The 24309-nt window shown below is 33.1% G+C and overlaps 1 protein-coding gene across 1 annotated transcript in view; it reads left to right on the plus strand.

The window, feature by feature from the left end:
- Su(Tpl) (Suppressor of Triplolethal) overlaps positions 1–24309 on the plus strand; it is a 164503-nt gene that overhangs the window by 55605 nt on the left and 84589 nt on the right. The window contains exon 2 of the mRNA XM_075382271.1: positions 16074–16121. Coding sequence (XP_075238386.1) covers positions 16074–16121 — 48 coding nt within the window. The remainder of the gene's footprint in view (positions 1–16073; positions 16122–24309) is intronic.

The following is a 24309-nucleotide window of genomic DNA, read 5'->3' on the forward strand; positions in this document are numbered from 1 at the left end:
TGAATCTTCTATGAGAAAAAGTAGTGGGGTTGTCAAAACCGGCGCTTATTTATGCTTAACTCTTTCAGATCCTTATAAAACGATCGATTGTGCCCGGTCGTTTTAGGTGACTAAAGAGGGAGAAAAGTTGTTTCCTGCGGGTATTTAAAAATAAGCGTTTAAGAAGATTTCTTTAATTTGGTCTTTGTTATGTTGGCGTATACCGCAGAAATTGACTCGTGATGAACGTTTGGGAACTATCATCGTATTCGACAACTTTTGAAAAATTTTTTGAACTCTTTATTTTGGCGATTCAAAAACAATTTCTTCTTTAAAATATTGTTTTTAATAAATAGCTTCACTGTGTAAGTCGGGCGAAGTAAAATATACTAAATTTGGTATTTAATTAAATTAGGTATCTACTATACTGTAGGTTAAACAAGGTAGCATTTTCTCCAGGGATAACATTCGAGTAGAAAAACTAAAATTAAGCATTTTAGAGTAGATTTTCCTAGTTTTTCGATGATATTGTCTTTGTCCTCTTTTGTGTATATTTTTTTTTTTGAGGGCTTAAAATTTTTTAAATACAAAAAAGGAAACAAAAAAAATTGTAGAATTTGATTTATCACCAGTGGTATTTTTAAAAATAAATCATTTTTGATAGACGATTATTGACTTTCTGTTGTACTACGGCATCGTAGTTTAAACTTTTACAATTTTTTTTATTACCTTTTTTTTCGATATATATATATATATATATTAAAGGGGTATAAATATAGAATATTCCTTACTAATTGGACATTTCAGTACCATTTAAGTAGGCATTTTAAGAATTTTATTTGTAAAAAAAACAGCTGCGGTGAGCCATCACTTTGGGATAGACGGGATCAGCTTTTAGCATCTTATTTTCCCGTCTTAAAGAACAGCCAAATCAACCGGCTTTTGACGCAGCCCTTGGGAATCCTAATTTAGGAAGATATGAGGACCATCCACGTTGTACTGCACTTATAAATATTGACACACCTTCTATTTTTCCAACGCAATCCGTGTTCATATCCTCTGTGGGGAATCAACCTTATAAATTTTATATTTTGCCTTACGATGTATCATAAAGAATCAACCCCAGCAAATGTTTCACTACATTCTCTCCAAAATAAACCCAGACGCAGTATTATACACAGATGGATCGAAAAAAAAATGATACCGTTGGTTGCGCATTTGTTGTCAATGATAGAACTTATATGTTTGGTCTACCTGGTATTACACGAGTATGTTCACTGCTGAACTATACGCTATAAATAAGGTTCTGAATATCATTAACCCTAAATACCGAAATATTCTTATTTGCAGTGACTCTTGTCGTTCTCTCCAAGCCTTAGAGAGTTTTTATTCCAGACATCTTATCGAAATGTACAATGGAATCGTTGAGTTAAACAATCGCAACACATAAGTGAGTTTGTGCCGGAACCGTAGCCATTTGGAGATTCCGGGTAATGAACGTGCAGATTTCGCTGCTAACGACTCGTGTAATCTGTTACTACTTCTGACTTTATTAATTGTATAAAACAGTCTCTTCAAGCAAAGTGGCAAGGTTGACTGACTGGACGGCTACTGTTGATAATAAACTCCGGCACATTAAAGATTCTCTGTTGCCATGGGACTCCACATGCAAAAAAACTCGCCTAGAGGAAGTGGTCCTCTGCCGTTTTCAGATAGGACATACGAGAGCCACTCACGGGTACGATGTCGGCGGAAAATGCACCACTATGCGTAAGATGCGACTGCCTCTTAACGCCACATCCTTGTGGGTTGCGTATGTTATGCGGCCTTACATCGCAAATTTAAACTACTTAATAACATTCGCAGTATCCTAGGCAATGACAGCAAAATGTTAGATCAAGTTCTGTTATTCTTACGAAGTGTAAATATGTTTCACACAATATAATATCTACCTAGTTCTAGTATTTGTATTTTTTATTCTTGAGCGAAAGTTTTTTTTTATTATCATAGTTTTAAACTTAGATAATTTGTTATCCGTGAAGGGGCCCTTTACACCCCTTACGGATTTTGTGAAATTTTTATATTTCTTTTTAAATAAATTTTTTTTACTGTTAAGCTGTTTGTGATATTAGTTGTAAGCTTTTCATGATTTTAGTTTTAGTTTTCAGTGATATCTTATCTGCGATAGCTTAAGTTTTAATTTTTTTCTCATGTATATAATATTAGTCGTAAGTTTTTAGCGATATTAGTTTTTTAGTTACATTTAAGTTGAGTTGTTTTTTTCACATTAATTTTAATCTAGTCTTAGTTTCATCCGGGCGATGATAACAAAAAAAGGAAGTGACATTTTAAAGAATGATCAAATTATCTTTGTAGTTTAATTAATTAAAAATTTACTATTAACTGGTTAGGCAAAAGATGCAGATTTGTAATGACGGTGTGGTTCTATTTTATAAAAGTTAATAATTATTGTTAGTAAAAAAATCTTTACTAGAGTGGGTATTAGTAAATACTGTATATGCTGTAAGCCTAAGTATTAGGCTCTATATATATAATATAATTTTATATTTGAAAATAAGTTATAAAAACGCATAATTTGTTGGAAATAATCATTTAAATATTAACAAAGTGCTAGAATTAATTATATCATTTAATAAATCATTAAAATTAATGGGGAAATTAAAATCGATTAGTGATATTCTTTAAAGAAATAACTCTACATCTTAAAGAAAAAATAAACGAAGGAAAAAAGAACACATGTTAAATTATTATGTAAGGAAGTGGACGGGGAAAGATTTTTTTGTAACCATGGAGAAAGATATCTTTTTGAGTAAAATATTATGCGTACTTTTATGAAACTTCAGTTAGAAAAGCGATTCCTTCCTTTTCCTGTACGACAAAAATCGATGGAATTATAAACATTTTGTTATCCCTCACAGAGTCGAATCATTGTATATAATTATAATCTGTTGCTTTACATTATCTGCCCTGTTCTTCGGTTGTAGTGCATTAAAATGTTATTTACCTGAGGCACCGCCTTCTCTGAAAGTAATCGTACTACACAGGTTCCGGTGAAAAAGATTTCGCTTGCAGTCCTGTCGACTGATGCAATTTGAATTTTATTGCACTAGAGCGGGCTTATCGTGCGATGTGAATCCTTATATTAGCTGGGTGAATAAGGCAACGAGAAACCATTTTATTCCTCACTTTCTCGTGTAAGCCTTGTGCGTGGGACGGTTGCTATTTGTGCTAATGATTTCGCTGTTTTCGGAAGATTCATTTTTTCAGATTACAGCACCTAAAAAAATAACTATTTCTTTCTTTTATTTGCCACGGCAAAGTCTTGACCTAAAATAAGAGTACGGTTTATAATCGTGAAAATTAAAAAAGGCAAAAATAATATGTTTTGTGATTGTACGTGCGTTTGTTGAATTTGCATCTGTTTAAATTTTTATTAATGTCTTTACTAAAAACACGGCAGGAATTGTCTTACATACTCGTTTATTTTTTAGAAAACATTTTGTTTGCCTAATCCGTTCAAAAATTGTCGTACCAAGATTGTACAAATTATTTTTGTTGCTTTTAAGGTTCAGTAAATTAGCTGTCCGTTGGTGTCTGTTTTATTTGTCACAACAATCGTTTGAATTAAATACAGGCTAAATAGCTATTTGAATTTTAATACTTATTTTAAAGAAATTAAATAGAAAAGCGATAAAATTATTTTTTTTGTATTGACTGCGAATAACTCAAGAGACGTAAAAAAGATGTTAGAATTTTTGGTTTGATTTCAGTGCTTAAAAATGATTATTTTAATAAAGAGAAATTCCTTAATAAAATATGACACTGTTTAAAGAAAAAGTTTAAGTTACACCTTGAAATAATTTTTTGAGCTTGTGCTTGCTGAAAAACTTGGACACACTAAAAGGACCTACATCGGTGGAGAAATTATCTTTCGCATTCACAGAGCGATCGAGTTTATTGCGTTTTTTATAACTGGTAATGTTTTTATAATTCTCTTTTTATAACAATTTTTTGTTGTTGATATTTTAAACTTTAATACAGATTTAGGTTTAGTCCATCTTTGTTATACTATTTGTTTAAAGTATTTCATCTGTTGTATGCGATTCAATCCTTGCAGTAGATAATTTATTTGAAATCTCTGCTTCTGAAGTCGGCGGAAAATTAAACCAATTGTTTGCAACTTAGTCTCTTAATTTCATGTAGTGTCCGTTTTAAGAAGTCTATATTTAAAACTCAATCGAAAAAGATTTTAGTTTTTAGTGCAGTTATACTTTAAAAAGTAAATTATTATAGTTTTTAATTTTTTTTTTAACTAAGCAGATTTTCAACAACTCGGGAGTTTGTTTCATCGTGACACTATTTTTGCTGTACTAAACGTGCTATGAATTACATAGTGAACTGTGCCAAATAAAAAATATTTTTGAAGCTAAATCTCTTTCCTGGCTAGAGAATCAGAACCATGTATTGCCCGTATACTTTCGCTATTAGAAATCATACCTATTTTACACATATAAAAAAAGCGAAGAATTACTTTTTCGCTCGATGCGCCGATAATTTATTGTAGATCGATTGTGGCGTGGGTTTTTTCTTATATTTCGTAAAATATTTGGTAAAATTATATTTCGCTTAAACTATATTATAGTTACAGCTTATTTACTCGCCCTTTTTCTCTTTAATCGATTCGGTTAATTATTTTTATTTCAGTGTTTATTTTTTTTAATTTGTAATATGTTATTAATGTTTCGGTAGGAAAATAGGTATTTTTTTGACAATCTAAAACCTTTCGTGCTTGTTTGTAGGAAGTTACTAAGAGGAAATGTTATTTCCGGTTCAGTTAAGTTTCTTATCATACTCAACCGACCCGTGAGTATAAGCTTATACTGTACGACGCTGCCGAATATATTTAATTGTAATTATCTTATTCTTAGAATTGGTCTTTTTTAATGTACGCTTGAGTGGAATTAAGCAGTCTGTCAGTTTGATTATTCGCTATTGGAAGCCGGTATCCGTGATTCTTCATTACGCCCAGACCGGTTGTACAAAGCGCGAGCTGTTTTCTTGCAATTTAAATGTCAAGGAGAAACGTAGGCCCCGCGTACAGTGCAGTCGATCCTAGCGACAGTGTTTTAATCAAGACGATCATAGAAATCTCCCCGTACATCTGGTGTGCCGCATCGGCTGATTTTCGGCACCGAGTTAACTGCGTCGCACTGTTTACTGCCTGGTCTATCGTGACCGTAACGTGATGGCTGAAAATCTGTTTTAATGATATCATCTAATACCTGTTAATATGGCGCTCGACATCGTTTTCCAATGTCTTTGCTTTTTGTTATTTGTTTTGTAACTTATTTCTTTGTCTTCTGGTAGTGCTTTATTTAATGCTGTTTGCTATCTAACTTTTCCATTGATTATTTTGTGTAAAATCCAGATAGATTTATTTTCATTATGAATGTTTCTGATAGGTTTTAATTCAATTTTTAGGGGGTAGAAATTTCTGCACTCCAAAATTTCGTTTACATACTTTAGATGACGCGAACATAATAATCGAAATCCTGGCAAATTCTATTATTATGAAATATATTTTAGAAATTAATATCGATTTAAACGTGAATAGATCACCGGTATTTGCTTATTAATATATTATTTGCTAATTAATTTATAGTGAAGTTGCGATGAAATGTTACACGGAATAAACGTTTTCTTAAACCTGAATGCTCCTTTCGTTTTCAAAATTGAATTTTTTAATAGATTCAGTTCTGTAAATAAAAAAGGCGGACAAATATTACAACCGATTCTCAACGTAGATTTCATCATTTTAACGCAGTACTTGCATGTAGTGTTGATAAAAGGGTGATTTTTTTTATTCTGTAGAAAAAAAATTATATATTGTATAATGAAAAGGTGAGGTTTATGATTCCGTAGATCTGCGACAGATTTGTTTTCGCACATTATAATCGCGATTATAACGCTTACTTAATCACAGGTTTCGTTCCTTGACTAACACGACGACGAACGTGAAAATCTGCTTTTGATCTGTGTTTTCTGCACTTTTATATTATTTTCTTACTTTAACAGTGACACCGATTAATTTAACTATTTTTGTTATCGACCTTTTTATCCGCTGTCACATGAAATCTTACGCTCTGTTAAATTATTGAATCTTTCAATTTATTTCAGATTTTGTTGTAATATTTATTTTATATATTTGTTTAGAGGATTGATTCCTCGAAATTCCAGAGAATAAATTCAAACGCAGACTTACTTAAAAGTATTGAAGAATTCCATGACTACCGGGAATCGAACCCGGGTCTTGGCGTAACTAGCTGTTTTTCGGTATAAGGTTTTAATTGTCGTAAAGCAGAAAATTTCTCTTCTTGTGAGTTATTTTACCGCCTCTTATTCTTCTTATCCGCTGGAGGAATTGGTCCATAGATTTACAATTTTCGATTAATAGAGCCTTCAGTTTTGAGCAGCGCTTGCAAATGATAAGTAAGGGTGGAGAAAGTGTGCTTCCGGTCATAATTAAATTTATTAAACATTACTCTTGTATAAAATATTTTACGGTGTCCTTTGGTGAAGAGCAGGTCATTTCTCACAGTACCGGTTTGAAACCGTCGCGCACAGGATTATCGATTTAAAATATTTGGCATTTCACAATGCAGTAAATAAAAAAAATAGAATATTTTTATATATATATAAAAACATTTCGGGATTTCTAAAATAATAAACTTTGTAATAAATACGAATAACATAAAAGTCTGTACAACATCAAAATTATACAGTCATTAATAACATTTCTTCTTATTAATTTTGAATGCTGGTAATTGAAAGATTGTGTTTTATTTTATTATTACATCCTGAAAGTGTAATTGAACATTTATTTTAACGAGAAAGTTGAAAATCATTAAATGTCAGGTGATAATTGTAGGGCCTAGTTACGTCCTTGTCAAGATAAAGTGCAGGGAAACGGTAGAACACAGAATTCAGTGAACATAGAAATTGACATGCACGAATCTAAGCAGTGTGTCTGCAGGTTTTGTGTGTAAATTAATGTGCACTATATTATTACATGTGGAGAATCGTGTTAAGATCTTTTGTTTGAAAAAATTGAGGCCGGCTACCTAGCTAGGATTTTTTGACTTGAAGCGCGCCCAGTAAAACCTGGTCCGGTTAGATTTCTTTCTCTTTAATCACTGTGTGGATCGGGCACAACTCGCGCGGCTGGCAGAACATTGGTTTACTCGAAACGTGCATTCGTTTACGGTTCGTTTTTGTAGTCGGATGGTGTTCTTAGTAAATATGAAATAAGAATATGTATTTTTTCCCTTTCATCGTAGAAAATATAGAAAGGAGTTTAAACAATATCTATGTAATGGAAATTTTTCTCGCTAGAGACTGTAACAAGTCGATCATAAGAACTAGCGATCTCCTTAGCTTATTCTGACGACATGTATGAATACGCAGTATATAAACAATCGCATATCGGCATCAAAAACTCCAACTCTAGTCGATCGCCTGCTTCAAATTATTTATTTTCTGTACTAAGGCGAGCAAGATATATCTTCCAAACGCAGTATATCCTCCTGACAATAACCAGATTATCAAACGATAATAAACAGTCGAGCTGTTATAACATTTGTCTACTTTCACCGATGGGTTCCTGCTACTACAACTACTTTCTTCGATGTTGCCTCGGGCAAGGACATTCTACTCGGGAACCTGACATAACGTAATATTCCTGTATTAATACACCCTATGCGAGTTATTACTTGTGCGCTCATTCAGATGTCAACAGTTACTGCTTTTGGTATTTAAACTATCGGTACGTCAATTATATAAATTTATCGTCAAGTAAGTTATTGTTATTATTTATTATAGCCTCAGACATCAGACACTTTTTTCAACCTTGTTATCGCAATATCAAAATACTCCCTCTACAAGCGCGCGCGCGCGCACACACACACACACACACACACACACACACACACACACACACACACACACACACACACACACACACACATACATACATACATACATACATACATACATACATATATATATCTCACTGTGAGTGAGTGAGTGAGTGAGTGAGTGAATATTTTACTTTTTTTTGGGTTAACCAATCAACAAACTTATAAATCCAATACATTACATTTCACTTATAATTCTCTGAGCTTCCACAGGTGACAATACACATTTATACACACATCATACAAAGTTCTCTTATATACTGTAAGGGTATATGCAAGAGAATTTTGTATAATGTGTGTATGAATGTGTAGTAATGTTAAGCTTAGAGAATTCTAAGTGAAATGTAGTGTATTTAATTTATAAGTTTGTATAGTTGATCGGTTAACCCAAGAAATTAATAAAGATAACATTTTTAAGTAAAATATGTCTTGTTATTATATTTAACTGTATCCAATCAAGAGGAAAATAAACTTAAATAAATTATATTTAAGTTAATATTCATATAAATATATAAATAAACAGTGATGATAAAGTTAACTATGTGTATGTAATTCAATGTATCCCATTTTTTACAAGTTAGAAGAATGCGATTTCGAGGTTCTGAATTCTGAGTACGTTTTCCGTCTTCAGAATTATTAATTAAATAAATACGTATGTAATATTTATTAAATGGTACTGAAGATGGAAGAGTCCAAAAAAAGCATTCTTTCAATTTGTAAAATAAGATAAATTAATATGTGAATGTTTATTCATAAAAAAATAGATATAATTATAAAGAAAGGTAACATTTTTGTGGTGATCTTATGCTTTGCTCACAACTAGTTGTTTTTACTCAAATAAAAAACTAAAATGAAAGGATTTTCTCTTCATTATATCGGTTTTTATCCCTTCAACTTAATTGAAGAGGTAATTCCTACGGAAGTGAATTTATTGATGAGGTTCGTATATCCTTGTGTTTGGGGATTAACTTTAATTAATTTTTTTTTGCGACTTTTACTTCTTAATGGGGTACAGTTATGGAAAGTTTGATAGGGTTTTTTCTTAATATATTCATGTTCGTCGACAGTTTTTGTGTTCACATTTCTGTTGAACGTTTTCGCTTTGAAAATTAAAATTATTTAAGTTCAGCATCTCCCAGAACTACATTATTAATATGAGTAATTTGCAGTTGTTTACAATATTAACTCTGGAAGCGCAGGCGCATACATCAATAGTATCGCTAGAGACTGTTGTGTGATCGGTTGCGTAACGTTAGATAGCAGCCGGGTATAGAAGAATCGAGTGACGTCGGCCTAGATTTGTGAGTGTGGCTGCTACGCCACCGCAAGAATTGTTCTACTTAGGTTCTCACCTTACTGATTCTGCGGGGATTGTATTTTACTAGTTCAACTGAACTAAACGTTAATCACTTTATTGAACAGATTCTGAAAGTATTGTAGATTGTACTCTTTTATACAGTCTAATAATCGTCTATAATACAGTCTAAAATTTGATAAACTGGAACGTCCCCTTGTTAAAAAAAATTAATTTTACAATATTAATATGAAAAAAAAGTATAGTTTTAAATAACGTGGAGTTCGTCCATCGGGAGTATTGTATTTTTTATTATTATAAAATTACAGATTACTTAATATGACGATAAATAAGCCAGAAAAGGACTGAGGTCGGAGCGCAACACATTTTTTAATATGCCGTGATGGCTAGAGTTCGATTTAAGAATTTTCTTACGCTGTGACTGTGGCGTAGCGGCTGAACAAAGGCTCGGGAAACGAATATTTATGAAAAATATAATTATTAACCTATCTTATGTGAAATAAAAAAATTACAATGTATAAATGGAAAACGGGAAGAAATAAAATACGTCTGGCGCTATATAAAAAAAAATTCTTGGTTTTAATGATTCGATCTGCTGACCGTGGACTAAGATAAGAGTATTTATTATTTGTAAAGTACAAAATTTTGTGTCGGTCGATGATTCAAAAAGTTAGATTTTTGCTGTAAATAATTTACGCCTCTGGTGACAAAACATTTAATGAAAATAAAAATATACTTTTACGATGTTTTTATACGATTTAAACATCTTTCCGTATCGTATACAAAATTTGAAAAGGATTAAAACTTGACGTAAAGAAAAATGAAAAAGATCAAATTAATCGTTAGAAAATTTTAAAAACAATGAAACTTGATGAAAATCGGGCCAGTATTTAATTAGATGGTTAAGTGTGAAAAATTTAAGCAATTATAACAAAACTTAAATAAAATATTAATCGCGATAACATTTTGAATAAATAACGTATAACATCGTACATAGAAATGTATTTATGCGTAGAACATTAGCTATCGCGAACCGCCTCTCGTGCTTTATTTTTCCAGAACAAAAATGTTAAACCCCTAAAATATAAAAAATTTGGAAATCTAACCGCTCGATGTACAAGCACACAACCTTAGAAGAAAAAAAAGAATTTTGGTTCACGGTCGTAGTCGAATTTCAAGTTTAAGAGTTACGTGACTAAAACTTTAAGAGGGTCAAAGAGTTTACCCAATTTTTATTAACGAAAATTTTTATATAACATTTATTTACTTTTAACTTTTATTTTTTCGAAACGTATACTCTACTTAAAAAAAAAATAAAAAATAAATTTTAATCAAAATGGGAAGACCCGTCCAAAATGAGGCGCTACAAAATAAAACGCTTCGAACAGAAACTTCAAATTTTCTGATTTAACGATCTAATCAGTTCTGTATAGCATATTCGTGCATGTCTGATCAGGATTTAATGGCGTATTTCGGGGTTTGTGTGCGAGTGAAATCATGTCGCTTTGGAATAGTATGTTAATTCGATTTTGTCCGTGTTGCTCCAGATCGGCTATCCAGATTTTCAAGAAGTGTTAAATAATTCGACTCCATCGTGTAAGAGATCCTGCTTGTGTGCCGATTTAAAGAAAACAAAAATGCAGACTTTAATGAAATTTTCTCAGATTCGAAAGTAAAATATATTTGAAACTCCTTTACGTGTCGTTATCAAATAAAAATATTTTAAATAAAATTATATTATTAATGCTTAGAGCTTCTTAATAGCACTGCGGTAAAGATTTATTTATGTAAAAGATGCTACCGATAATTACAAAATAATATTTAATATACACAAAGTAGTTAGTTATTATAATACGGTATTTAAATACGGTGTATCCGTAAATAATAGTGGAGTTTTAAATGGTTATAGCTTCGGAACGAAGCATAGAGAGACGAACTGTACGTTAAATGAAAGAGAAACATTCCAAGTGTATGTATGCGAAAGCTAGCGTATTGCGTTTCCAGTACACGCAAGTTGCTCGACGGCGTTAGGAAGGTTCAATGTATGCCGTGGCTTGCTATGTTTTAGTCAGTTACACGTATTTAGATTGAATATTATCATGTGTATAATGAAGAACCCCCCCCCCCCCGCATGAAAATAACATTCGGCAATGGGACAAACTACTCAAAGAAAGGCAGCCTACTGAAGCACATGTTCAGGACGGCCATCAGTGACGGATGAAACGATTGAAGCATTGCGTACAAGTTTCTTGCGTAGCCCAAGAGATCCTTGTGGAAGTGTTCTAGACAGTTGGGCATTTCTAAAATATCTGCTCACAATGTGTTAGATGGTTGCGTTTCACTGCGTGAAAAATTCAGGTGTTACAACTTTATCCACATGACGAAGTGAAGCTATTTCATTTTGTTGTAGACATTCTGGCTAGGTTAGACCAGGATATGATTTTTTTAAACAAGTTCTTTTTTTAGCGATGAAGCAACGTTTCATATTTCCGGACGAGTACATCGGTATAATGTTAATATACGATGTACTGAACATCCACATGCAATTATTGAACATCAACGTGACAGTGAAAAAGTGATTGTGTGATGCGCTATCGGACGAGACAAAGTTATTTGCCCCTTTTTTTGCTGAAAAAAACAATAACGGGGAGCACCTTGCTATATATATGTTGAAGGGTATGCGGCGTTCCAAATACTTAAGAATTTCATTTTCCAGTTAAATGGAGCTTCTCTACATTTTCCTGCAATTGTGCAGGATTTTCTTAACGAAACATTTCCTCAGCGATGGTTCGGACGAGAAGGGTGGATTTTCTGGCCCCCATGATCTCCAGACCTTACCTCCATGGATTTCTATTTTTGGGATTATGTAGAAAAACAAGTGTATTCCGTTCAAGTTGGAAATCTGAACCATTTAAAAGAAAGGCTCACTGAAACTTTCTATCATGCCGGATGTTCTCTGCCATGTACGACAAGAGACTGAATATTGTTTTGATTTCTGCAAGGCAACTAAGGGAAATCTACTGAACAGGTAAGAAATCTGGAGTTTCTGTTACATTTGACGTGTAGTCCATCTCTCTACAGTGCTCTGTTCCGAAGTTATCTTCATTTAAAACCGCACTATTATTTTACGGACAGCTGTATAAAGATATTAATACAATACTGCAATAATATACGTACGATATTGCATATTAAAAAGTACATTTAATATACACAGTAATGAATATACCGCACCACAAGCGCGCGCGCACTCAAAACACGAAAAATATTGTTAATTGAATAATTAAAAAAAATCTATTGTGGACATTACATGACTTCCTTCTACGCGTACTAAATTAAATATATACACATTTTTTTTAAAATGAAAAGTACATAAAATTTTATTTCACTAATAACTTCGATTTTTTTTACTTTTTTTATTATTGAATTATTATTTATTTAAAACTTTATTACAATCAGAGTTTAATAATTATTAATAAATCAGTATATTTAAATTTAAAAAAAAAGTTTAAAAAAAGGAGATGCATTCGGATTTGAACCGATGTGCCTTCTCCTTGTAAGATCCAAATATTTTATTAATGTAAATTTTATTTGGCTATAACTCTGAAACCAATGGAAATAAGTACTACTTATGATATATCGTTGAAAAGCTCTCAATGAGGGCTTATTACTGCGGTTAAGAAAAAGTACAAAATCCAATTGTTTTTTTGGATCGTACATACGTACAGACGTCACGCCGAAACTAGTAAAAATGGATGCAGGGATGGTCAAAATGGTTATTTCTGTTGAAATCTGAAAACCGAAATTTTTCGCGATCGCTATACTTCCTTTACTTCATACAAGGAAGTAACAAAGGAAACTAAAAATTGTTTATTAACTCGAAAACTAATATCCTTTTTCGGGTTTCGGGAGTTTGTGCAGTCCAGTAGAATCTTTTAATAAGAATAGATCATAGATCATTCAGCTGTAGAAGTTATTTATAAATTAAATTTATTACAAATAACTGATTTTACTACGTGATTTGTGTAAAATCCTTACCGAATCATATTTATTAATTATCACTAAAAAAATAAAAACTTACAGCTAATTACAGGGAACTGTGTAGCACAGTCGATAATAGTTAAAAAAACCTATTTATCGTCTAGTATTTCATCTGTCTATATATGCAAAGAAGAATGTTTGTGTGTCCGTTTGTATTGTGTACAGATCTACAGTTTGATTCCGATCGTGGTGAAAATTTGCACACGTAACAGTTCCAAACGAGGGGAAAATTGTTATTTACATTTCATTGAAAAAACTACCCCACACTCTTTTCCACTATCTTAAGCAAAATTTTAACTCGCAGCTTTGCGGGTTTTCCCGAAAACTGAGAAATTGATCAAAGCGAAAGGTGAGTTTTTCTGAAAGCCCATAAAATTTGATGCAGAATGCAAATTTATCCGGCTCTGATAGAGTTCTTAGTTGAAAATTTGTGGTCAGGGTGCTTCTTCCTTCTTGACTTGTTCCTGTTGGCGGTCCTCGACAGAATCCTCTCGCAGAATTGGTATTGGCTTATAAAGACGGCCAGAGCGTGGTGGGGGCTGTGCTGGGATTTGCGCATGGGTGTACTGTAACTCCCGCTGATATCTGAACGGCTAGGGTCGCGCTCACCGATATGAAGCACAGCATCTGGCAATAAAATAAAAATTAAATCTTTTTTGTTTACATTTTCTGAAGATTGAGTTTAATTCGAGGGATATCTCACTATGGAGATATCCACAGGATATTTCACAGTTCACAGGAGAACTTCCCTGTGTTCTCCTGTAAGGTAAATTGAGGAAATCGAAGTTTACTGTGTTCTCAGTTAGGCAGATTGAGGAAATTTAAGTTTTAATTAATTATTAAAAGTCTTTCTACGATTCTTAAAACAATTTATTACATTATTTGATTCTCTGCGTGTTCTACTCGTATCTCTTTTTTGATCACGTTCATCATTCTTAAACTTAATTTTTTTTCTTCAATGTAACACAGGTTATCGTTGATTTTGCAAAATTAGTAAATTTTTTACCCGTAATAACTTTCTCGAGGTTATTTTGAAGGATAAGAACTCATTTTCCTTCTCCAACATGCTACCTACACTTATATAATACACAGTCGCCCAGTAAGTCCTTACTAATTTCAAATAAAAATTTATTCGCTGAATTTGAAATTTTAACGTAGAATTGTTATGATCCTTCACTTATTTGGTGAACGCTAAATCCCTTAGAGATGGAATAAGTATAACGCATATTTTTTTAAATAGGAACTAATAAAGTATTATTCTCAGAGTTATACGTAATTTTAATCAGTTTGGTGAAACAAACATATTGATGTAAAAAAAGTATCGCTGCTACATGTATAACTAAAATTATAGCTTCTAAAATGCTTGAGCATTCACAGATATATCTTCAGATTTCATTACAGAGTAATATCGTAAAAACACTTTGTATTTAACTTTTTTTATTATAATTTTGTATACAAGCTAGTCAAACTTGAATTATAACTTAGAAAATTTTCTTTTTGTCAATTTTAAAGTAATGATAAACTTATTCATTTTTTTATAAAGCCATTGTTAAGCTTTGATTGATCTAATTTTTACACACTAATTAATATAGTGGAAGGAAAAATATACCTATATATTTTTTTTTTTCTCATTTTAGGTGAAATAAATTACTGGTTCTTCTAACTACTGTATTTTGATAGAAATACCTGAATAAAAGTTTAAAATCGGAGACCGTCTCAAAAAAATTAAAATTGATATGGTTAAAAAAGAAATTTTCTGTTTTGAAAACAACTCCTGTTTCTTTTTTTCGCACTAACTTCGTGGATTTCAGAACATTTGGTATTTTGCATCGCTTAATGTTTATTACTCGCAACCGAAGATAATCGTTTCAGATGGTTGAACAGTATTTTTAAGGTAACCCTAGAGGAGAAATCGAAGGAAAGGTAAATGTGTATTACATGATGACTCTGTATAGGATTACGAATCTCCATCCGATTATCGCCAAACTTACTTTCGGTCTTTCGCTTACTAACGGGCAATATTAGCAGGCGCAATATCCATAATTAAAATTGAGTTTATATCTGCACTTTCATCAATATATTTCATTAATATATTTCTCTCTTGACAGAATCCCTGTTTTTAATTTCGTATTTAATGTTGTCGCTCTACTACGACATTATTCGTCTAGCTTATCGATCCTTTAGTGTTTGAATATGTTGTTGATCTTTTCAATCTAATTCTCTAAGATTTTAATGACTCGTATTAAATGTCCGATTTCCATTCATTCGTCCGTGTTTGATTAAAGGGAACTCATCATAAAATGTTAATCTGCGAAAGTTCTGGTGTTTCGGAAACTACCTCATGTCCTACCCTTAATGTTTGTTTTAGATCTCCTGGGTGAAACTTCTGCATAAATTTATGCGTTATGTTACAGTTTTAACTTTTGTAATGTGTGAAGTAGTTTTTGAGATTTGAAACGACTCTGCCGATAAGATAACATAGGATGTAGTTTCGTGTACTCTTAACAGTAAATTTTTCTTTTTCCACTGGTATAATGTTTTTTTGTCTGTCACAGTGATGATATCTTTTTAATACCGTGCCATTCTCGTTTTATATATATAAAATTCGGCAGAAATGTTGGTCGTATTTTTATCGTATGTACTTGTGTTACATACCGAATGAAGTACGAAATATTATTTTGTTTATTAGTGAAAAATATTTTTGTGTATTTCTTGAAGATATATAAGCTTCTTTCTATCTGTTACAGAATAAATGCACCCAGACGCCAACAATACAGTTCCTAGGAAATGAAGGGGTAAGTTATATTTACAATTTTAATATTTTAAAATCCTATTACATATACTTCTTTTTTATGTGTCCGCGCGCGCATATTCGCAAATAATCTCTGTTCTACCTTCTACCTCTGCATATCAGGTTAGGCCTGATGAAGCAATTTGTCAAAGCCTTACCAAAAGAAGGTAAATGTTTTAAGTAGATCTTTGACAAATTTCCAGTAGTATCAACCGCCAAACTAAAACAGGGTATCATCTTTACTGGTCCTAACATTAGAAAACTTCCCAAAGATGGCAATGTTGAGAAAGAAAAGGAAGTTGTAGAAAAAGAAGCCCGGGGAGCCTGTAAAGACGTAGACGTAGTAACCAAGATTCTGGAAAAATTTAGGCTGTTGCATGAGTTTGAAGGTTCACTTTTTAAATTCACATGTGGGATATCTCTTGAAAATCTGGGTGCCGTTAGCGAAGAGATTGGTGAGAAATTTTATCAGGATATCAAAGAATGGACTATTTCGATGATGGCAGACTGTTGTTTGATGTTACACCGAGATGTAGCCTATAGAGAACATAGAAGGAGAAGCACGAAGCAGAGTATAATCCGTTCAAAGAAACTTCCACACTTGGAATAAAATTGTAAGTATTTTACACAGTTCGTCATTAAGAGTGGTTGGAGTGTGGTTTCCAAAGGCATGAGGTACCTCATAAAATTAAATTAAAAATAAATTAATTTAAAAATGCATTATAATAGAAATTAGGCTTATTTTGTGGCAATTCTCATTAGAAATGAAGGGGTCAATGATCCCTGGCCCTCCACTTCAGACCACTCTACTGTTTAGCTATAACAACGCATACTATAAGCAAAAAAATTGTATGTATTAATTTATTATTAAAAAAAAAACAAAGTTTTCTAGTATCACATTTCTGAAATCTTTTACAAATTTTGAAATTTGCGAAAAATTCTGACGCGATCGAGAAAATGAAGGTTATTTTTGGATTCAGCGCTAAAAAATGTAAGAATCTATTATCAAAAACTAAAAAACGTAATAATTGTAGGTTTATGCAATTATTTACCGTTTGTTTTGTACTTATTCGAGTATTCATTCGTCTGTTAATGAAATCATTTTAAAATTTAACTATTATTTGCGTCTAGGTAATAATAATAATATTATTATTTTTTAACATTTTTTATTAATATTTTGGGGGTAAGATGAAAATGCATTTTACGCAAGTAGTGTTGGGCTGGGGGCAGATTACTGGCTAAAACCACCACCCCCTTTCTACCAGGACCTGGCCCGGAACAATTTTTCACTTAACTTTGGGCTGAATCCTCCTATCCTAGCTTAGGAAAGTCGTTACCTAGTATGAACCTGGCTCAGGACGATACAGGTCGCTCTTCTTGGCCCTGAGAATGCCTCTGACGAATCGGACCACACTCTCCCAGCCGCTCCTAAATCCACCTGTAATGTCCTTCGATCAGCCGTCCGTGCTTTCCGCCTTTCCGTGCCGCCACCGCTTTGCCCACATTTGACCAGAGAGTAAGCCTTGCGTTCGACGGTGCTCGGGTGTCGCGGTTCCAGATGTCTTGCCAGACGAGAAACGTGCGAGTCCGTTCCTCTTCGGCGATGGTCTCCTGATCTTCTACAGGCCGCCTGGCGTTCCTTTGCCGAAAGAGCAATGGGATGACACCGACTACTACCAGAACAGTAGGCTCGGAAACCGTCTATACGCGGAAACGACTAGCAAGGCAGCGGTGCATTACACCTGCGCGAACCGCTTTGAGACGGAGAACTCACGATCTCCATCTTACTGAGGGCTAGAGACAAGCCACGGTCGTCCAGCTAGTCGCTCACTGTATGCATCGCTCGGTTGACAATCAGTAGGGTGCACTCCAAGTCGCGGTTCTTAACCAGAAACGTGACGTCGTCAGCGTACCGACACAGGCCGACTCTTCCGGGATCTCCAACCTCAGCAAGCCTTTGTAGACGGCGTTCCAAAGTTCGGGGCCGATAATCGGCCTTTGTGACCCCTCCCACGTCCCAATGTGATCGTGGTCCTACGCCACTCAGCCGCGGTCTCGTAGATGAGACCGCGGTTCTTCAGGTATGGATCGACTACTCTGAGGAGATATAGAGGCGAACTTTCCAGAGTCCAAAGCGTTTCGTTTCACCGTGCAGAGTTGAAAGCGTTTTTCACATCCAACGCAACGAGGTGGACCATGCGGCGCGAAAAATAATTGTGGTTTTCTGCTCGCCGCACTGCCTCAACAACCTCTTGGACTGCATCTAGGGTAGTATTTTTCTTTGGTTGCACCATTATTAAAAAAAAATTACTGATGTAAAAAAAATTAAATTCATCTTCAAGATCATTAGACAATTCGGTTCAATTAATAATCTCACTGCATGTTTGTTACCGTTCATATACCTTAAGTATTTATTATCGCTTTGTATTTTTTTTTTTTAAATTATAAATACTTTTAATTAGCGACTTAATTAAAATTTAATCGTTTCAGAAAAATGTTTAATAAACTATTGATTAGAACTGTTTTAATTAATCTGTACCTATATAGCAACTCGTCCTGTTTGACTGATCCATCAACGCCCAGCAAAAACTATTGAAGATAAATCGATGAAAATTTGTATACGTGTTCTTTCGGTGCGAGTGCATACTAAGAAAACATTTTTTTAAATTTCGTGTTTAAAGGGTTAAAATAAAATTTATGTTTTTAAATTTCTCGATAACAAATTAGCAACTTGTTTTTGATGTGAATATATAGAAAATAATTCTAGATTTTCCTATATTCGACCTTGAAAGTGGTGAAGAAAATTAAAAAAAATTTGAACAATGATTTACAGATTTTCCCCATTTCAGACTATATTAAACGAGATATTTACCAGATTTGGGCTTGCAAATCTTCAGATAAATATCTAAACACTATTTTCGGGTTTTGTTTTTAATTTTGATTTTTTAATGGTGCGACTGTGTACAGCGCGGCGGCTCAACCAACACAACCACTCCCCCTGTTACTGTATGTGCGACGCGAATGGGTGCACTTGCCTTCGGTTACTTGACAAAGAAATATAAAACAAAAATAATTAAAAATTTAAAAAAATCAAGTATGGTTGTTACCTCAAAGTGGTGTGTGTTTGTCTGGTAACGCTAAGAACCGGGCAAAATAAAATTTTAAACGTACGAAGGTCGAGTAATCGGCTATAAGTAATATTTTTAAGATCGAGACATAGTAGTTTGAAATCTGCAACACCGAACGCTCACAACAGCCACACAATACCGTACACATACACGCACACAAACGCTCAATAGAAAGCACAAACTCAAGTACTTACCAGGACGGCCTCAGAATACTTATTAGGACGGTCTCGGAATATCTACCAGTCTTTGCTTTAGAAGTTGGAGAACTTCTAAACAGGCTCCAGCCGGAGGAATGACCACGGCTTCCTTGCGTCCAGTCGACCCACTAGACTGTAGACCGTAGCCCTATTCGCCGTCCAAAGACTCTTCGGCTCGTAACCTCCCTTCGATCTTCTTCAGCGACGCGCAGTTTGTCTATTACCACCTTGGCAAATCTCGCCGTTGCGTTCCAATTCTCTTCCTTCGCTTACATAATCTGCTCGAAATCTTCAGGTGAGAACATATCTCTCCTACCCAGCGCGTCCAAGACTTTGCCACGCCCTTGTTCAAAGCGGGGACACCGGAAAAAGACGTGGTGAAACGTTACTTCAGTTCCACAAACAAGACAGCTGTCGGTGTAATCGAACTCAAATTAAACAAATAAGCTCTAAAACTCCCATAACCCGACAGAAGTTGCGTTAAATTAAAATCCATCGAGCAATGGGATTTCCGGACCATTTACCAACGTGCCCAATCAATCGATATGTCCACCTACCTTTCGCACTGTGGTCCCGCCTCTCCTGCCACACCCCTATCAACACATCCATGATGTCCTAATTTACAGGTTTCTTTTCAGCAATAGTCGGTGTAAAGTTTCGGATCCTGTACTGACCGAACTGTTGCTCGGAAATTGAACAAGCTTTAATCTCTATTTATCGTTATTATTCCCACAAGATGGAGTTTAATGAACACAAGGCGTCAGGGGGCAGAGCCTCTGACTAGACGGAGGAAAGGCGAGCAAAGCAAACCCTGGTCTGTTAAATATCCCCTGACCGCGACGGAAAACGCAAATAACCATATAGCGCAGGCGAAGCTGCGACGGGGATGCCAGTTTTATACAAAAAAATGACATCATTATTATTATTGGCGTACGAGTAGTTTATGTATCTGATGCGCTTTGTTGTACTCTGAAAACATAACATCTGATAATTAACTGTCTTTTTATTATCGGAAGAACGCGCAGTTTTATGAGATTAGTATTAAAATTTTAATATTTTGATCTCGAATCTTCGTTGCAAAAAAAAAAATACTTTTACGACGACATTTATTTTAGCAGTTTACCTGTCGCAGAAAGTGTTGTACCAATCATAAAAAAAATTGTATGAAAATAATAAGACTGTTTTTCTACGATTTAAACAAATTTACGTTGCTAAATCCGGTTAAAAAATATCCTCCCTTAAATCTTTAAACGTACACCGGTCGGATGTGTTGGAAGGATATTTTAATTGATGTCAGTTTTGTTTTTTCTTTCTGTTTATTTATCGTAATGGATTCAGTCGTTCTTGAAGGTAATTTATTTTCTTTGCTTTTGCCTGCAGCCGATTTTATTTTTGAAGTAAGCCGGTTATGCGGAGAAACTGAGCGGGGTTAAAAGTAAGTAACGTACGTACTCATTTTGTAGTTTCAGTACCGAAGGGTAGAGAATTTGTTATTCGTTTTTTTTTTTGTTTTTTTGATTCTGAATACGATTGAAAATGTAATCGTAAAATTTTGATGTACTTACAGATGAGGTATTTAACTCTATTAGCAGTGTGCCGTTATTTGTTATTAACGGTAAGTAAAGGCTGGCCTCCGTGGCGCGAGTGGTAGCGTTTCGGCCTTTCATCCGGAAGTGCCGGGTTCGAATCTCGGTCAGGCGTGGCATTTTCATACGCTACAAAAATTGTCATTCATCTCATCCTCTGAAGCAATACCTAGAGGTGGTCCCGGAGGTGAGTAAAGATGACGTAATTTGTTTTTTGTTGATTCTCGACAGAATTTACTGAAGTAATGTTAATTGTTCTTTTTTTCGTTCGATGTTCAAAATATTTGTTCGTTGAATTATCGATGTAAGTTAAATTATTTTAACTTAATTTTATTAGTTAATTAAACTTGACTAGGAAGTTACGTGTTATTTGTTATGTGTTCGTTTTAAAATTGCTTACTTAACGTGCTCTTTGTACGTTAGTACAAATATAATTTATTCTTTGTCTTTCGAGAAAATGTATTTTTAAATATTTTATGATTACCGATTCATCACATCTAAATCGCTGAATTTTTCATATTACTGGCAAATCTAAAGCGTTCGGTCGCTTTCAGTAATTTTTATATTTGTTACTCTTCTAAAATACAGCAGGAAAGAATTTAATTTAAATGTTTTTCAGGTAAAGACGAATAAATGAAATTTTAATAACGTAACCGATTACGTTGTTAAGTCACGGTATTGTTTATGTTGCATTCATTACAAGGACTTAGTCGAGCTTAGAGGTTGTGTCGCGGTTCTTGATAATGTACTAAGTGAAAGGCTTCATCGTCGTGGCCGAGATCGATATTCACAAACGCATCAAAGATGAGAGAAGCGGCTTGCGTAGGGAGTATACGACGCAATTAAAATTTCCTAGCGATGTTAAAATAATCAAAACTACCTAAACAATAAAATTATTAAGGTTTCGGCGAGAGCTTGCCGTCAATTGAAAACATAAATAACGAAAATCAAAATTCAACAATTTATTTATTTATAGTTCTTCAAAAAGATATTGCCTGAATCAAAAAAGTACAGATACGTATGAAAGGCGAGATAATAATTATATGTTTTCCTACTTCATCTCTTCCTACACTTTAACGGTGTGTATTTTTGTGTTTGAGAAACACAAAAATATATACCGTTAAATATTTTCTTCCTGCCCTACTAATATTATAACTAAATGATTCAACGTTTTTAATATATTCGTAAAACAAAAATAAGAAATCATCGAGAAATAATTGGAGATAAACAATTTTTTATGTATTTGTATTGTATATATACTTCATAACACAAATCATATAATAAAAAATTCGTCAAATTTTCTCAAATATGTTGATTGAAAATGCAAAACCCCTTGCCGGGCCGATTTCATACTTTAAACAACTTCATAAATCCTAATAATTCACGATCCATAAGTGAGTATTCTACTTCTTGACTTGCTTTTCAAAGACGATAATTCACAATGCAAATCGTATGAGTGATCATTCTCTAGTTCTAAATTCACGACTGTATCAGATGATTCAGTCATTAAAAATAATTAATCAATTAGCTTAAAAAAATATCAACGGTTCGTAATTTTCTTTGTTTCAAAAATTAATTCGATTCTAGAAAAAATGTTGTATAATATCAAAATAGCAAAACAAAACGTAAATTTCGTTCACAAAATTGAAATATGTTTTAATAATTTTTTTATTCGATAAGTGATTCCAAGCTAATACGCAGAGGCGGCAGTACTGGTAGTTATGATACTTTAGAGTGAAGGTGACATTAGAAATGATTTCGTCACTTTCAATTTTCAAAATATCAAGGAAACATTTTATAAAGGTAAAATTACTTACGTTTAATATTGTGTGATTTTTTAACCATTAGGAGCATATAATAGGTATATAAGTACAAACCTACGGATGATAATTATTTCACATAATGTGTGTAACATTCACATTAAATTGTCACAACGACCCGTACTGCCTCGGTGTACTTCTGATTTTTATTGAAAACAGAAATCTATTATTATTTTTTATAGAATTTTTTCGCCGTAACGGTTGAGATCATAATGAATTTGCGTAGTCCAATAAATAATAATGTTAAGCGTAAAATACCGAAGTTTCGTTCAAATTCGTTCTTAAAAGTATAAAATTGGGCCGGCAAGAGTTTTCTTGCATTTTTAATCAACATATTTGAAAAAATTGACGAATTTTTTGTTATGTGGTTTGTGTTAAGTATTTATAGAAGTATATAAAAAAATTGTCTATTTCCAATTATTTCTCGATAATTTCGTATTTGTTTTATATTAAAAAAACTTCCATCATGTAGCTACAATATTAATAGTGCAGGAAGAAAACATTTAACGGTGTGTATTTTCGTGTTTGAGAAAATGAAGTAGGAAAAATATATAACAATTACTATCTCACCTTTCATACATATTTGTACTTTTTTGATTAGGACAGTGTCTTTTTGAAGAACTATAAATAAATTGTTGAATTTTGATTTTCAATTGATGGCAAACTCTCGCCAAAACCTTAACAATTTTATTGCTTTGGGATTTTTTATATCTGTTTTTTGTTTTCTGTTCATTCGCTAAATTCTGTGAAATTTTAGAGGATTATCAAGTCTAGTGTCAATATCTAGTCGTCTGTTAATAATAAGATTCTTCTTATTTTTATGAAAAAACATCTTAAAAATTCTCATCAAATAAAGCTCTCGATCTTCATGAATGAAATTTTTTTTTTCACTACAGTAAAAATGAAATTAATATTGATGTACATCAGTCAGTTTTTCTAAGCCATCTATTAGTATTTGAGTTTTTATTTTCATTGATTTTAGCAATTGCAATAATAATGTGAAAACGGTTCAGCATTATTACAAAAAATGTTTTAATAGTATTACATAAAATTATCAAAAAATGCAGGTTTGAAAACTGTAAAAAAGTTAAATATTAATTCGAAATAAATATAAAGCAATGAATAAATAATTTATATGTTTGTATAGACATATATACAGGAACACCCTTTGCTTATGCGGGCCCCTTTCTAAAAATAATCTAAGTATTTGTAAAAAAAAACTTTTCAAAAATTTATTAAAGAAAATTGTGTAAACAAATTTTTTTAAGATAAATTTTGATTTCTTTGTATCTTTTTTTTTTAATGAACCACCTTTCGTACCATTTTATGAAATATTAATTTTGCGGGCTTATTTCCGCAAAATCTTTTATTAAATCATCGCAATTTAATTTTTCACATATTTCGTGCTCAGTAGATAAGTGTCATATTTGTTAATCGTTCCTGTGACATTATTGTCCGTCA

This window comes from Lycorma delicatula, chromosome 1 (assembly GCF_047948215.1).
Source record: "Lycorma delicatula isolate Av1 chromosome 1, ASM4794821v1, whole genome shotgun sequence".
Lineage (NCBI taxonomy): Eukaryota > Metazoa > Arthropoda > Insecta > Hemiptera > Fulgoridae > Lycorma > Lycorma delicatula.